A 13,238-nucleotide genomic window follows, 5' to 3' on the forward strand; every position below is an offset into this window, starting at 1 on the left:
TAGGTTGAAAGTTGAAATTGCAAACAAGAGGTTATTTGAATGCATGCTAACATTGATGAATGATCGGTAAGAAAACATTTACCAATGAAACCATTTTTTTAATGAATTTTAGTTAAATTAATATAAATTTCAATAAAGCATTTTTATTAAGCAAAAAATAAATTTATTTTTTATAAATAAAAAACGAATTTGAAAGTCCACGAGATGTAGAATAAATGGTGACAAGGTGTTTTGTTAAGATATGCTATGGTGAAAAGGTCTTCGTTCGAAATTCCGTGCGAAAAAATCTAATCATACTAAGGGCTGGTGTGGTTCAGGCCACGACCCTTGGGTGATTTTGACCCCTTAGATGTACCTGGGTCATGGCTACTCAAACCAAAGGTTAGGCGTGCCAGTCATCTCAGGACTCACATTACGTAACAAAAAAAGAAAAAGAAAAATGAGATTTTAATATTAAAATGGAAATTATCAAATAAAAAGCAAGATAATAATCATTAAATTAAATTAAATTAAATATTAAATAGACAATTTGGTCTTAGTAGATGCTAATCAACATCATAATCCTAGAATCTCTAAGGGAGACACATAAACCACATCACACCAAACAATAACAAGAACCTATGCTAAACAATTGCCAGAACCTATGCTTTAAGGTTGAAAACAAGAACTAGTAATTACAACATCTTTTAGGGGTTAAATTTCACTATTCAACTAATTTCTTTTCATATATATATATATATATATGGAAATATCTTTATATTTTATGCGAGAGTTTTTGAGATACGGTTCATTGTCACTTGTTGCAATTGAATTTGGGTGTGGAGTCTAATCATTTTTCCTAACTCTAAGAAATTAATAATAAATATATCAATAAAATTATTAATTTAAAAATTAATAATAAATATATCAATAAAATTATTAATTTAAGATTAAAAAAATCATTTTTTTTTGTAATATTGGCATGGTTAGATTTTCTGTTCTACTCACTTGGATACTCTGTAAGGTGGTATTAAATATATGTATTGTTTACCAAGGCTTCAGATAACCAAAAATTGTTGAAATCTAACTATTTTTTTTTTAAATATGACCATAGGAGTGTTTGAAATAGATAACCATAAAAAAACTTTTGGCACACCGAAAATTTTAGAACTTAACAACTATAACCCTGATTTCCAAAAAAATTGACCAGAATTTATCAAAAACATAGCCAAATTTTCTGTAATTTTTCCTAAGAAATTGATGCCTTGTCAAAACTAAGGCTTAAATATAAGCCACTTAGGTGAGGTGTCAACGCTGGTTCACACAGACACGTAAGGCGTCAATGCTCGACATTGAATAGAAGCCCAATCTACTCAAGATGATTTGTAGTTTTCCATTAATGCAATTGACCTAATGATTTCATCGCTCAAGATATGAGTCCCGAGGAGAGGGACTAACCCCCTGCACTGGCCATCAATGTCCACTCTGAGAATATAATGGCCTTGCACTGGCCATCAATGTCCACTCTGAGAATATAATGGCCTTACACATCGGAGATTCTGAAGAGATATTAACACTGAGAATTTCGTCAAGCTTCTCAAGAGTCTTTACGAATTGCCAAGGGGTTGCGCGAGAGGAGGGCGACTTCTTTGCTGTAGGATCTGCTATCACCTGGAAGTTCAACGCATTGAATTGGAAGAAAGAAGAGGGGGAGACTCATCATTGCTCCCACTCCCGATCATAGCCATAACAGAAGAGGAAGCGCGGGCCAATAGAACTAGAACAGTGAGAACCCTAACCGGGGCTCAATTACCTCCATAAAAAGGTGTATATACTATGTTAACAATGCAGAGAATGTAAATCATTTTGTACCTTCCATGTTTGATGATGAAGAGAAAGTTCACCAGTGTTAACTAAATTATTGAAGACTTTAGTATCAAATCCTTAATTTGACATTTAGTATGAAATTATGCTGCAAAAGAAGTTTATCTTGATTTAATGGCAGAGAAAGAAAGAACACAGCAACAAAATGAGAGAGAGAGGACCAAGACAAATAAACTGAATATGAATCTGTTTTATTCGATGATCATTTTCATTACAAGGTATTCGATTTATTACGTGAACATCTACCGTTATGCTAAACTACCCGTTACATAACTAAAAAATTGGTTACAAAACTGAAGTTCGTTGTCAAACCAACAAACTCCACCTTGACAACAACTTTCCCATTCATCATCTTTCCTGCAAGCCAAGAGAAGCTAAACACCATCGCAACTTCTCTACTGTAACTGGCTTTGTGAATATGTCTGCACAATTTTCTCGTGTGTGGACCTTTTTAAGAGCTACTTTTCCACCATCGATCACATGTCTCAGAAAATGATATCTCACATCAATGTGCTTGGTTCTGCTGTGATAGGCAGGATTTGTGGCCAAGTGAATAGCACTTTGACTGTCACAAAGTACACTCACTTTCTCCTGCGCCCTTCCAATTTCATCGAGCAAACCCTTTAACCAGATTGCTTCTTTACTGGCATCTGAAGCAGCTATATATTCAGCTTCGGTAGTGGACAAAGCAACCGTATCTTGAAGCTTTGACATCCAACTAATGGCTCCACCTGCAAGAGTAAAGACGTAACCTGTAGTAGATCTTCTTTTGTCCAAATCACCTGCATAGTCAGCATCTACATATCCGCAGACTGATCCTTCACTACCATCAAAGACGATGCAATGATCTCTTGTGCCTCTTAGATATCGAAGCACCCATTTCACTGCTTGCCAATGTTCTTTACCTGGATTTGCCATGAATCTGCTGACAACTCCAACTGCATGTGAAATGTCAGGTCTTGTAGATACCATCGCATACATTAAGTTGCCTACTGCATTTGCATATGGTACATGAGACATATACTGCTTTTCTTCATCATCTCTAGGACTCAAAACCGAAGAAAGCTTAAAATGGGAAGCTAAAGGAACATTAACAGGTTTCACATTATTCATAGAGAACTTTTCAAGTACCTTCTCCACATACTTCTGCTGTGACAACCAAAGCTTACCATTTTTCCTGTCTCTGTGTATCTCCATGCCCAAGATATGTTTTGCTGCTCCAAGATCCTTCATATCAAACGCCCTAGAGAGTTGAGCCTTTAACCTGTTGATCTCTTCCATGCTTTTGCTTGCAATAAGCATATCGTCAACATACAAAGCTAAGATAATGAATATGCCATTGAAACTTCTGAAGTACACACAATGATCATACTCACTTCTTATAAAGTTCTGGCTCACCATGAAGGAATCAAACTTCTTGTACCATTGTCTGGGAGACTGCCTCAGACCATACAATGATTTCCTGAGCTTGCAAACTAATCTTCTGCTGCGACCTCGCACAAAACCTTCTGGTTGTTCCATATATATCTCTTCGTTCAAATCACCATGTAGAAAAGCTGTTTTAACATCTAACTGTTCTAACTCAAGATTAAGCAACGCAGTTAGTGCCAACACAGTACGTATAGAAACAAGTTTTACAACTGGAGAAAAAATCTCATGAAAGTCTATACCTTCAACCTGAGAATACCCTTTTGCTACCAGTCTCGCCTTATACCTCTCGATACTACCATCAACTTTCCGTTTCAGCTTGAAGACCCATTTACACCCAACAACACTTCTCCCTTCAGGAAGCTCTACAAGATCCCAGGTATTGTTCTTGGCTAGGGAGTCCATTTCTTCTTCCATAGCCTTTTTCCATTTCTCGCTATCTGTATCATCTATCGCTTCCTGATAACAAGACGGTTCCCCATCTTCAGTAACCAAAGCAAAAGATGAAGCAGCAGAATCTTCATACCTTTTGGGAGTTTTCTTCGCCCTTGTAGACCTTCTCAGAGCGACTGGTTGCTGAACTGGTTCAGAAACTTGCTCTGGTTCAGAAGCTTCAACGGCTTCCTTTGTGTCTTCAACACCTTTGTCTCCAGAAGTCTCTCCTTCCTTTCGACAGTCACCGAAAGATCTAGCCTCCAACTGAACTCGTTGACTCGGCGATACCTGTTCCTGTTCAATTCTTTCAACATTTGATTTTAACAAAGAGGATTCATCAAATGTTACATCTCTACTGATAACTATCTTCCGCAATGTAGGATCCCACAACCTATATCCTTTCACTGCATAGTCATACCCAACAAAGACATAACATTTCGACTTTGGATCTAACTTTGAACGCTGATTTTTAGGAATAAGAGAATAAGCATCACAACCAAATATCCTCAAATGAGAATAGTCACAAGACTGACCTGTCCAGACTTCTTCAGGAATTTTACACTCAATTGCTACTGAAGGTGATCTGTTAACCAAATAACAAGCAGTAGACACTGCTTCTGCCCACAACTCCTTTTGCAAGTTAGCATTGCTGATCATGCTTCTGGCTCTTTCCATAAGAGTCCGATTCATACGCTCAGCAACACCATTTTGCTGAGGAGTATAAACAGCAGTTTTGTGTCTAACAATGCCCTCATCCTTACAGTATTGTTCAAATTCAACAGAAGTGAACTCACCGCCATTGTCAGTTCTTAGACATTTAATAGATTTGCCTGTTCTTTTCTCTACCATTACTTTAAATTGTTTAAACACATTGAATACATCAGCTTTCCTTTTTAACAGATAGACCCAAACTTTACGAGAATAATCATCAATGAACGTTACAAAATACAAAGCACCTCCATATGACATAACAGGGGAAGGCCCCCACACATCAGAATGAATGTAGTCTAAAACATCTTTACTATTATGATTACCAACTTTAAATCTCTGTTTACACTGCTTCCCATACACACAATGTTTACAGAAATCTAAATTCAAGGATTTCAGACCGGGAAGAGATTTACGTTTCATCAGTATGTGAAGACCTTTCTCGCTCATATGACCCAAACGCTGATGCCACAGATGAGTACCTGCTTCTTCCTTTTCCGACGCAACCGCTGCTTCACCGACCTGAGTACTTCCTTTTAACCTGTAAAGATTCCCGACCTTCTCTGCCTTCATAACCACAAGGGCACCTTTGAAGACTTTCAAAACGCCATTCTGACCTGTAAACTTATAACCATCTGAATCCAACACTCCCAAAGAGATTAAATTTTTCTTCAAATCAGGCACATGTCTAACACTAGTTAATGTCCTAACTGTGTTATCATACATCTTAATCCTGATATCTCCCATCCCAACAGTCTGACATGACATATTGTTACCCATAAACACAGAACTACCGTTTACATTTTCATACGAAGTAAACCAGTTTCTATGTGGGCACATATGATGCGAAGCACCAGAGTCTAACAACCAGCTATCAAAACTATGAGAGACATTACATTCAGGTGAAGTTTCATCTATCGTACACAAATCTTCAGCAGATAAAACTTCGTCTACAATACCTGAATCAGCCTGATTCGCTTCGTTCTTCAGGTTTTCGGATTCCTTCCGTTTCCAACAGTCCTTCCTCAAGTGTCCAACTTTACCGCAGTTCCAACATTTTACCTTACACTTTTTGCCCTTCGATTTCGACCTGGAAGACCCTCTTGGTTTGTCTCCTCTTTCCTTTGAGCGTCCTCTAGCGACCATGGCTTCTGATGTTGTTGTATCAGTGCTGGATTTCCTTCGTACCTCTTCAGACAGAAGAGCTCCCACGACTGATTCAAACTTCAAAGAATCAGCAGAGCTGAAGCTGATCGAGGTTACGAAGTGATCCCATGATTCAGGTAGAGAACACAGCAAGGTTATGGCTTTATCTTCTTCCTGTATTTTTACTTCCATATCTGTTAATTGACAAATTAGTGTATTAAAGACATTCAAATGTTCTGCAACGCTTGAACCTTCTTTCATTCGAAGACTGTATAATTGTCGTTTCAGATAAATTCTGTTAGTTAATGATTTTGTCATATAAAGAGTTTCAAGTTTTCCCCACAAACCTGACGCCGTGGTTTCTTCAACGATGTTGAAGAGAACTTCATCCGCTAGACATAGCCGGATGGTACTTAGAGCACGGGCATCCAAGTCCTCCCACTCTGTAGTAGTCATGGTTGTGGGTTTCTTAGTAACCCCATCCAATGCCTTGTGCAACCCTTGTTGCACAAGCAGATCCTTAACCTTCAGTTTCCAAAGAGCAAAATTGCTCTTTCCGGTGAATTTCTCCACCTCGAATCTTGCATTCGACATCTTGGCCATTTTTCCTCCTTCCTAGGGTTTCAGTCTTTTTAAAAAAAACAAACAACTTTCCCAATTCAAAAACAGAAAGTCAGGTTTCAAATCCTTTGATTTCTTGCAAACCCTTTTGTTTTTCTAGTTTCACAACATTCGTGCAAACAACCTTTTCAATCTGCTGTTCTTCCAATAGTAAAAAAAAAACAACAATCCTTTGCAACCTCTGCTGTTTTTTTTTTTTTTTTTTAAATTTCAAACCCTTCTGCTGTTCTACAATATGTGAAAAAAAAACAACCACCTTTTCTTTCTCTGCTGTCTTAAACAAAAAATAAATTTCTGAACAAACTTTGTTGCCTGCTAACTTTGCTGCCTGCTATCTTTTTTTAATTTCTGGAAAAAAAAAATTTCTGGACAAACTTTGCTGGCTGCTATCTATTTTTGTTTAATTTCTGCAGACCCTTCTCCTTTTTTTTTTAAAAAAAAATTTCTGCCCCAAAAAAAAACACCCGTCCACAGAAAATTCTGCTAAAACCCAAAAAACCTGCAAACCCAAAATTCTGCAAACCCCTTTTCTTTTAAAAACAAAAAAATTCTTCTTAAAAAAGTACCCGGATTGCAAATGCACAGGCCTCAACGTTTGGGCCGTCCTATCTGGGCAACGCCGCCAGGCCAACTGCCGTCCTCAGGGATCGCCGTCCACAGTGATTCTGCCGTCCTCAGATCTGCTACTAACCACAGAAGAATTACCGCCGTAGCTCCAGCCGATTCTGGTTTACACGCTGCACAATCCGCCTTCAACGCTTCAGGCCTCCCAACGCTCCACAGGGCACAGGCACAGGTTCTAGCTCCAGCCGTCCTCAGGAATAATTTCGTCCAGGCTCTGATACCACTTCTTGATTTAATGGCAGAGAAAGAAAGAACACAGCAACAAAATGAGAGAGAGAGGACCAAGACAAATAAACTGAATATGAATCTGTTTTATTCGATGATCATTTTCATTACAAGGTATTCGATTTATTACGTGAACATCTACCGTTATGCTAAACTACCCGTTACATAACTAAAAAATTGGTTACAAAACTGAAGTTCGTTGTCAAACCAACAGTTTAGAGGTGGTTTCAAGATCACTGCTACAGATCTCATTCCTATCTAACTATCTGAAATAAAAATAAACTCAATTGACTCTGTCTATCTTAATTTTTATTTTTATTTTCTTTTTCTTTTTAATTTATTATTAAGATTAGTATATTGCATCTCATCCATACACCCAGCACAGTCTTCATAAATTCTCCATATTACTTTTGTTGAAGAATGTAAATATTCCTCTCAACAAGAATGAATGAAAGGAAGTTTCCCCCAGTAAATAATGAATGGATGGATGGATGGTAAGTTTATCCCATTTCTACAACATAATACAATCGTTTCCCCAACAGTTAAAATGGCAGAACTAAATTAATCTCCATCGATTTTAGTTTCTACAATGCTGCTGGATGCGGATTCCTTGTATGGCAAAGAAGGCTAATGCTTCATGTCATTGAGTTGGATATATGAGTAGTTTGTGAAATGGTGTTGATCATTGTCAGCTTTTGGAGTTGAAGGCGGCTCATTATCATCAAGAGGCATGTTGGTCCAACGGCCATCAAAATTAGCGGTGCAACAGTTCCCCTTAACATCAGGTTTAAATGCTGGCTGTATCTGCCTGGCTTCCAGTTTCTTCCAGCTCATTGATTTGAACCACTTGTGTCCTTTGATTTCATCACTCCCACTTGCTCCGCTGCCTAGCCGCTTGCTTGGATCCTTCTGTAGCAGCTGCACATCACATGAAGGCAATAAACTCAGACACAATGTCAACTGATCTAATTCCACACACAACAATAACATTGATACAAGATTTGAAGAAGGAATGCTGAGAAACTTACGCCTTTCAGCAATGAATGGGCTTCACTGCTCAAAAATGGTGGCAATTTAACTTTATCCTTGATGATTTTACTTTGTACCTTCTGGCGGTTGTTACCAGTGAAGGGACGCTGCAAAATACACAAAAGCTAATGCTCAGATGTGAATTAACCGACCGATGCATTGACACCTAAAATTCTTCATATGTACATCTGCTTACTTGTCCATTGAGCATCTCATAGAGTAGAATTCCAACACTCCACCAATCAACAACTTTATCATGGCCTTTAGCTTGAATAATTTCAGGTGCCATGTATTCTGGAGTCCCACACATACTATTGGATCGACCTGACTCATCCACTTCCTTTGCTAGCCCAAAATCAGCTAACTTAACCTAAAATGTTGCCCATTGGGAATCAGCAATTGCGATATTTTGAAATTGGAATAAGAATATCCAGCAAGAAGATTCCACGACTTTGAATTAAGAAGGATATAACAAGAAAAGAGGAATAGGAATTTACATTTACATTTACCCTAGTTATCTTCCCCACTACCATGCATGAGAGAAGGAATAGAAGTCCCAATGTGATTATTTAGTCAGGACACATGCACTTACATGGCCTTCAGAGTCTAGAAGAATGTTCTCAGGTTTAAGATCCCGGTGCACGATCCCATTTTGATGAAGGTATGAAACAGAAGAAACAATTTCCGCAACGTAAACCCGAGCTAAATCCTCACTAGAAAACACAGCATTTACATGTTAGAGAACTGTTTAAACAAGCACATTTAGAGAAATAAACATCGAGGCCTGCAAACCAGGACAAAAGATGGCTGAAATATTTGAAGATACCTGAAGAGCCTCTGTCGTCGAAGCTGAAAGAGGAGATGCCCACCATTTATAAAATCCAATACAAGATAAAGTTTATATTTTGTCTGAATACATATACCAAACAAAGTGTAATCAGAAATGGTGATTGCTTGCAACATAATTAGATTCCAGTAGAGGTTTTGTTTGGTTATTAGAATCACATATGCACACGAAACACACAATATATGGAAGAGAATATTGTAATTCATTAATAACACGCTGCAGCAATAGCATATCTGGCAGCCCAAAGTTAGACTACCGACATTTACACAAGTACCAATCCTGTGAATGTCATATAGTTGATCACCTTGAAACTGCAAAACAATACCAACCTACAACATTGGGTTTCAACCTGGATGAACCCAAATCAGGCACGGATCCTGCAACTCAATATGCAGTCTGGCATACAAGTCAGAAAAAGCTGACCCAAAAAATGGCAGCATTCATACCTAATGCTGAGATATCCACTCTCAACGCCAGAAACTTAATATGCACACTCTGGACATGAAGCGAGCACAGACAGATAAAGTGAAACAGATAACAGTCCCGACTCCAATAAATTTTTAGTATTTCCAAATTGAGAATTTGAGCTGGTGCAAATGCACTGTTGTGTTAGGTTGGATTGCATCAGCAGATGGTGTGCAGAATGTTGTGCCAGATTGGTGGTATGACATTATTTGCTTTGGGGTTGATCTGAAGTATTTATCAGGTACCTGTCGGTGTTGCACACTCTGGACATGAAGCAAGCATAGACAGATAAAGTTAAACAGATAACAGTCCCAAGTTTGAATTGACTCCAATAAATTTTTAGTATTTATAATTTGAGAATTTGAGCTGGTGCAAATGCACTGTTGTCTTAAGTTGGATTGCATCAGCGGATGGTGTGCAGAATGTTGTGTCAGATTGGTGGTATAACTTTATTTGGTTTGGGGTTGATCTGAAGTATTTATCAGGTACCTTTTGATGTTGTGCAGGGCACAGACTGGATTTTTGGATTAAAATCTGGTGTGTGTTGGAACTTGTTACTGGCTTTTATGTCAACAGTATGGGTATTGAATTTCTGGTGTTGAGAGTCGAGATGTCAGCATTCCGTAATGAATGTAACAAATACAGTGTCATTTATAAACCCTATAACAGTTAGGTCACTGTCACCTAACTCACCTTACAGCCATTATCATTAATGATTGCATTGTCATTAATTAATACAGTCTTCTATCTTTATGGCGTACCCGTAATTTAAAATACATATGTTTTGAAATAATCCAGTCACCGAGCTGGAACTGTACCTTGAAAGACAGTAATTCTGGAAGAAAACTAAATTAATCCATTTCTAATCCTATTCATTCAACTTGAACAGATAAATAAGGAGAAACATTACTCAAATTTTATGAAAACAGGAACGTGGCATAGATACAAACATACTTTTAACAAGATGCAGGTCCTAAAATAGATATATCAGTCTGGCATGTACTATCAAGAGAGGGAATTGGGGAAATGACAGTGAATGGACATCTTGAGACATATGCTACAGTTTACAACTTAGTGGTGGTCCTATGTTATCGGAAAGAAGAAAGGAGTAATAATGTACAGGGAAGAAAGAATGGCAACTAGATTTTGCCTCTTTTAAGGACTACAGATCTAGTGTGGTACCCATTGGTGTGGTCACAGAATGACTCACAGTGGTACCAATATTTTTAGGATAGAATTTTTGCTTGCTTCTACACGTAGTCTATTCAAAGAAGAATATTTATATTGTAGATTCCTTTTTGGCAACTCAAATACAACGAATGTTTCATAGGAAATTTAAGAATATAGCAATTGCTCGCTGGTAGTTGTGATGATCTTAATGAGAATACAGCACAGACATAATTGACAACAGCACACTTGCAAAGTGTAGATCTAAAGTGCAAACTCCTTAAGGGATCAAAATTATTGGGCCATATATGAGTAAGGGACACATTCTAGAAGACGAGAGCACCAAAAGAGAACTAATATGCAGCTTTGCAAAACCAAAATGGAATTTACAATTTAAGTTGTAGGAAAAAAAATAATCATAACCAAGATTCAGAGAGAAGGGAAATGGCACCTGGAAGGAGTATCTGAGCTGAACAATAAAGGGATGCTCAATCCTTGTCATAATGTCTCTTTCAGCTTTTATGTATTCCGCATGATTCTTTTCCATAATTCTGTCTTTCGTCATAACTTTCATAGCATAAATTTCCGATGTTCCATTTCTTTTAACCTGGAACACCTTACCAAATGCACCTTGTCCAACCACCTTAAGCAGCTCAAAATCGTTAAGTCCAATGTTTTTAGTAATTTTGAGTTGGCAGGACTTAGGGTCTTTTGAGCCTCCCGATGAGAAAAGCAAAAACCTGTTGTCAGATCCTTCGTCAATACTCTCAGGTTTTTCCAATATATTTCCTTTCTCGTCTTGCACTTTATTATTCAAAACAAGTTTGCTCAGCTGCTCTCCAAGATTAAGTTCAAGAGATGGGCAAGCTAACGAGTGAAACTGCCTATTTATGGTTTGAGGATCCTTAACGGAAGGAATTCCACCGAATTTCTCTGTTGAATCCACAACAGGACCAAATATATCTGAAAATTCAATCTCCTCATATCCCAGTTGTCCATTGGATTCTGGAAACCTTAAAATGAAAGGCTTGCACTTGTCACCTCTGAGAGCACCAGATACCCCTGCAAAAACCATTTTGCTATAGATACACCACAGAAGAAGGTACTCTGAGAACAGACTTGAGCAAATGGGCACTACCATACACCAATGCAAACTCAGGAATTCGTGGGAAAAGGCAGGTTAATATCGAAAAACAGAACCTGCCCCTGTCTTTCCTGTTACAGGAAAGACCATATGCAACAGTGTAGCCTGAACTCATATGGTACACTTCGACCTAAACCTGCATAGCAGCAAACCCAATCAATTTAATTTTCAAATCATAGACTACAAAAGAACCACAGAAAGAGCATCATATGTTATATTTGTAACACAGGGAAGTTGTAAGAAACAAATATTTAATTGAAAACTGAGAGTCCAAAACAGGGAAAGAACAAGGTTCCGAAACTTCCATTTCATGGTGAAATAAATAGCATGGAAAAAGAACAGAAATAACCCTCCTTCAATTGTAATCGACTATGCACAGAGAGCGGATACAACAATACAAAACCTTTTCTGAACACTCATAAACAAACCTACAACCAGGCTGCTTGCAAAAGAGAAAATTTCAAAAGGCACACTTTTTAAACAATAGCATACAAGAATTAACAGGCAGGGGCAAGGTGATAATTTTCCACTGGAGAACCCTTTTTGGGATGCTGTAATTTCTCAGATAAAATTGCATGAAGAGGCCACCATTGTTCTGATTTCTTACAGCTTACATATGCGATATATGGACATTTACACGCAAAGCCAAATATATTACTGGGAAAGAACATATACAAATACCATATAATGATATAGCATTGATTTCAGAATTCAGGAGAGATTGTGATTCATGCCAATAAATAGATGGTGATCAGACAAGAAAATAAAAAACTAGCCTTCCACTTCAAAATGTCTAGTGCAAGGCTCGGTTCTATCCGGTTACATAGCAATTTTCAGCTGAAGAAATATACCCAAAAACCAGCGAAAGGAAAATTGAGGTCCTAGGAATCGACAGGACAAAGCACCGAAAGCTGAATCTTTAACTCAATTAACAGTAAAACATGAATAAATTATAGCAAAACAGCCATTATTACCTGGGAAAAGTGCAGGAGAGGCGATGGATTTACGTATTGGCTTCCCAAGTTTGGAATGTGCGACACCTCTGGGCTATTCCTCTACGCATTCAATTATTTTGGAAGCATATGCGTTTATGATGCCTTCTCAGCATGAATATACGATGTAGCGTAATGGTCCTTCCGCTTCCGTCCCGATCAATCTTCTTACTTGAGGAGTCCGTAAATAGAACGCTAAAGTTTTTAGCTCAGAAGTTTTGTGATTACTAAGTCGGTATCTCTATAAAGCATTTAAAGTATCGAAGATTCCAAATTGAGATGAAGATTCAAGTTAGGTTAATTTTATGCTTTATACACCACACAATTAAAATTGAATTGATTTTATATAAAACAACAAAGATTTATTTTAAATCGACGGGATATAAAATTAGCTTATTTAAATTGAACAGACTTATATAAAATTAGCTTAAATCTATTTTAATTTTGGAAATCTCTTTTAATTCTAAAAAAAATTTGTATCTCAAGAAATTTGATCTCTCAATACTCGGTAAATCCAAAATTAAATGAATCTAAATTGATATTA

The 13,238-nt window shown here is 37.6% G+C and overlaps 1 protein-coding gene across 3 annotated transcripts; it reads right to left on the reverse strand.

Annotated features, from left to right (window-relative positions):
• Positions 1-7,411: 7,411 nt before the first annotated feature.
• On the reverse strand, positions 7,412-12,910 carry LOC149167755 (serine/threonine-protein kinase AtPK2/AtPK19-like). Of its 3 annotated transcripts, none has more exons than XM_089433130.1 (7): positions 12,677-12,910; positions 11,010-11,838; positions 8,906-8,988; positions 8,672-8,792; positions 8,276-8,449; positions 8,079-8,186; positions 7,412-7,968 (listed from the first exon to the last, which is right to left on the reverse strand). In XM_089433130.1, the coding sequence occupies exons 2-7, from the start codon at positions 11,697-11,699 to the stop codon at positions 7,678-7,680; spliced, it is 1,467 nt and encodes a 488-aa protein (XP_089289256.1). In that variant the 5' UTR covers positions 11,700-11,838; positions 12,677-12,910; the 3' UTR covers positions 7,412-7,677. The 3 variants fall into 3 exon arrangements, with proteins under 3 accessions (XP_089289256.1, XP_089289258.1, XP_089289257.1); XM_089433132.1 differs by lacking the exon at positions 12,677-12,910 and adding an exon at positions 12,554-12,671; XM_089433131.1 differs by lacking the exon at positions 12,677-12,910 and adding an exon at positions 12,384-12,525.
• Positions 12,911-13,238: the final 328 nt, after the last annotated feature.

Source organism: Pinus tabuliformis, chromosome 5_1 (assembly GCF_031772625.1).
Source record: "Pinus tabuliformis cultivar Carrire ecotype Pingquan chromosome 5_1, CPIR1, whole genome shotgun sequence".
NCBI classification, from domain to species: domain Eukaryota; kingdom Viridiplantae; phylum Streptophyta; class Pinopsida; order Pinales; family Pinaceae; genus Pinus; species Pinus tabuliformis.